Below are 3775 nucleotides of genomic sequence, written 5' to 3'. Positions count from 1 at the left end.
CCTTAGTTGTGCAAATTCCCTGATTAATTTGGAATTAATCAAATACTAAAAAAAGGAAAATGCTTTTTGAACGGCTACTAACTTTTTGGCTCTATTGCACTTTAAACATGCATACTTGCTGGAAAAGGTTCTCTCATCCAGTATGCTAATATTAGAGACTTAAACTAAATATATATATATATTATTTCAGGGAACAAATAACAAATTATTTATTTGTCTTTAACATTCCGCTAATCATTTCATAACCCCTCGGATTTATCTGGTAACTTAAGGGATCATCATCAACCTATAGGGGAGAACCCACAGGTGTAGCGTGAAAGTAAAAAAAAAACACACAGAACACACTCATTTCTTCTTGCTTTATTACTGTATGTACAGTAGGGTGCACTATAATTAGTGCATACAGAAAGAAAAAGTAAACAAAATGAACCCAATTGTTGCACACCATTCAATATCTAGCCATACTTCACATCCATAACAGCAATTATAGTCATCACCAGATGGTGAAAATCAACTCAAAAGGTATAATGGTTTGTTTCCATTTAGGTACAGTACATGTATATACCAATAGTACAACTACAGGAAAAGGTTATGGCAAAAATACCTTTTCACTAAAAGTCTTAAGTTTCTATATAGCGACAAACAAACGTGACAAAAGTGCTTTTGCTCTATCAAAACACAACTGATAAACATAATTCACCTTTAAACCTCTGTAAAATAATATTGTAAGCCCTCATTGGTTTAGAAAAAAGAAAGACAGACCTGAACTATGCAGTATGACCCGTTCTTTCTAGATAACATGGCATATCAAAACCACCTTCAGTTCTTTTATGAAAACTTCAAGTATTCAGAGTTAATAAGGTTGAACAAGATGAGACAAGAAGCCAAAGAAATGGCTAAAATAATATTGCATACAGTGAGTGAAAACTTAACTTATATATAATGTTCTCATTGAGTCTCTGGATTGATGATGAAAAAGAAGCAGCTTTGAATATATCTGATTATAAGAAATTGTACAAAAGGCTGATTTTTATTCACCAGAAGTCAAAGTGGTCAAACAACCAAGATTTCAGCATTTTATGTCCAGTTTTCTTAAAGGTCTTAAAGGATTTCTTCATCCAAACAATATTCTTTCCATCTAAATAAAAATACACAAAAGTCTGTATTGATTGACTCACACAGCCAACATATGGACATGTAAGCTGTCGCATGCACACACACATACAAATAAGGGGAAGCCCTGAATCATAGCAACACACACTCCCGCTCGTTCCGAATGTCTACTTGTTCGGCCCCTTGCTGTCATTGTCCTCACTGTTGTGATGTCTGCCGTCGTGGGAGCCACGGTAACCACGGTGTTCTCGCCTTTCGCGGCACTCCCGGCACTCGTCGTCATCCTCTTCGTCCTCTCCGTCCTCGTGGATGATCTCCACCTCCAGACGGCCGATGTAGAGCGATACCGCACAGAGCCAGAAGAGGGCGACACTGACCACAGCAGCGCTCTGGAGCAGCAGCGCTGGCACAGACAGCAGCATCATCCTCCGCAGGGCCAACAGGCTGCCAAGGTACGAGGCCCCGCCAAACGACACACACACCCCCCCCAGGATGAAGAAGGCTGAGGGGGAAACAGATTGAAATGGTATTATTGTAAACATTCATTTTCTCACTCTATATAAATGTGATATGGAGACAGGCTAGATCTATACATGTTCTTCAAGTTAACAAGATAAAATAATATCCGGTCGACAAAGTGATTTGAATAAAAACACAATTAGCCCTCATCTCAACTGGTGTGCTTCTTCAAGAGCAGTCATACATTTATACTAACATGATTAATGTTAACCTCAACATTTTATTTACTACCATAGATGGCAAATGTAGTTTTCATGTTTTTTCCGACAATATTTTGTATCAAACTCTGATTTTTTTATGGTTTAATAAATGTTTTGTTTAATAAAAAATGTAAAACATAAAACTGGCCTTTCTGGTAACCATGTTATTGGTTAGTTATTATGAAGGATCTCAGCTCATTATATTTACTCATGATGACTTTAACCTATCAAAGAGATCCTGGCAAAAAAGTATTTATTTGCTAAATGAAAAATGTAATTCCAATGCAAGGTTCACTTAGAAATGTATTTATCTAGGACAAAAAGAGCTAAGGAACATGGTTAAAGATGCTATAGTTTATTTAATTATTTCATGGACATTCATTGATTTTCAAGCCTTTTTAGATTTCTTGAATCCATTAGTTGAGAAGAATTTAGCCCTAGAGCCACTGTTTACTAACCTGTCTTCTATCTAATATATTTAAAACTATTTATTTAAGGTATACATTTATGGAACTGAGGGGATTAAATAAATGTTTCAAATAAATTGAATCACAAGTTGATGTTTGTTATTGCACTAACATAGAGCCTTGGCTACAAGTGTTCTGATTCGCATTCAAATGTACCATATCCTGCTTCTCGCCCCACATCGCTCTGGACAAATGCGATGACTCCGATCCCAGTCGACAGCAGACCGTTCCTGAACCACGAGAGGAATCCTGCAAAAACAGAGAAAGCCAGAAAATAACAGCTGACACATTTCAGCCTGACCAGAAATCTGTCACACTGTTTACATGCATGCAAGCATAAAATGAGTGCAATAACAAATGCCTAAAACCTTAAGTACAGTGCTGGTGTATGCGATAGTTTCAAAATGCACTGAAATGTACAATATGGCAATGAAATACAACTGGAACATTGCTAGATTGAGCTACATTAAGAGAAAAGGATATAGATATGTTTTATTTATTTTGAAACTATGAGATTTGATTGAATGAAAAGCAGTCAGTCGTTTAAAAGCCCTGCACACATTCACAGGTGTTTTCGCTTTTGATGATTTAGATCTCTGCTCAGGGCGTAGTTGGGTTATGTCAACAATATCAACATACTAATACAAATCGAGCTGACAAGTTGATTAGGTATCAAGTCAAAACTAAATGTAAGTGTACCTTTTTAAGAACAAAACTTGCAGTACATTTTAAATAAATACCTAACCAATAAAGACACAATGTCAATATCATACAAAGTTCCCATATATTTAAATCTCAGGGTTATAAATACAGAAAAAACACAGCTATCCAGTATCAGACTTATCTGAGGTGCTGGAGCTACGGGACATATCATACTTATTGAAACAAAACCTCCACACATACACAATTACACAAAACAGACTTTGTTCAATAAGTTAAAATCTCAATTTTAGGAATTTCTGACTAAACTCTTACCTCCCTGCTGCCTCTTCAGTGGCCTCATTTATAAAGGGATATACGCTAAAAAAAAGGCGTACGCCAGTTTCTACGCAATGTTTGCGATTTATAAAATACTAACTTGACGGGAAAACGTGCGGTCCTCCACGCAAACTCTAACCCATGCGTACGCACTAAACACAACAACGGGAGAGACGAGAAACTGCAACACCGTTGGCAGAAGGAAGAATGGAGAGAAATATGTGGATATACACTGAACAAAAATATAAATGCAACACTTTTGTTTTTGCTCCCATTTTTCATGAGATGAACTCAAAGATCTAAAACATTTTCCATAAACACAAAATAACCATTTCTCTCAAATATTGTTCACAAATCTGAAAAAATCTGTGATAGTGAGCACTTCTCCTTTGCTGAGATAATCCATCCCACCTCACAGGTGTGGCATATCAAGATGCTGATTAGACAGCATGATTATTGCACAGGTGTGCCTTAGGCTGGCCACAATAAAAGGCCACT

The 3775-nt window shown here is 36.7% G+C and overlaps 1 protein-coding gene across 1 annotated transcript in view; it reads right to left on the bottom strand.

The window, feature by feature from the left end:
- Positions 1-344: 344 nt before the first annotated feature.
- Positions 345-3775, bottom strand: part of tmem160 (transmembrane protein 160) — an 11322-nt gene continuing 7891 nt past the window's right edge. The window contains exons 3-4 of the mRNA XM_010784365.1: positions 2456-2548; positions 345-1615 (exon numbers count right to left, since the gene is read on the bottom strand). Coding sequence (XP_010782667.1) covers positions 1281-1615; positions 2456-2548 — 428 coding nt within the window. The 3' untranslated portion in view covers positions 345-1280. The remainder of the gene's footprint in view (positions 1616-2455; positions 2549-3775) is intronic.

This window comes from Notothenia coriiceps, unplaced genomic scaffold (assembly GCF_000735185.1).
Source record: "Notothenia coriiceps isolate Sejong01 unplaced genomic scaffold, NC01 NC01_scaffold00026393, whole genome shotgun sequence".
Classification (NCBI taxonomy): Eukaryota; Metazoa; Chordata; class Actinopteri; order Perciformes; family Nototheniidae; genus Notothenia; species Notothenia coriiceps.
This window is presented reverse-complemented; position numbering and strand designations above follow the sequence as displayed.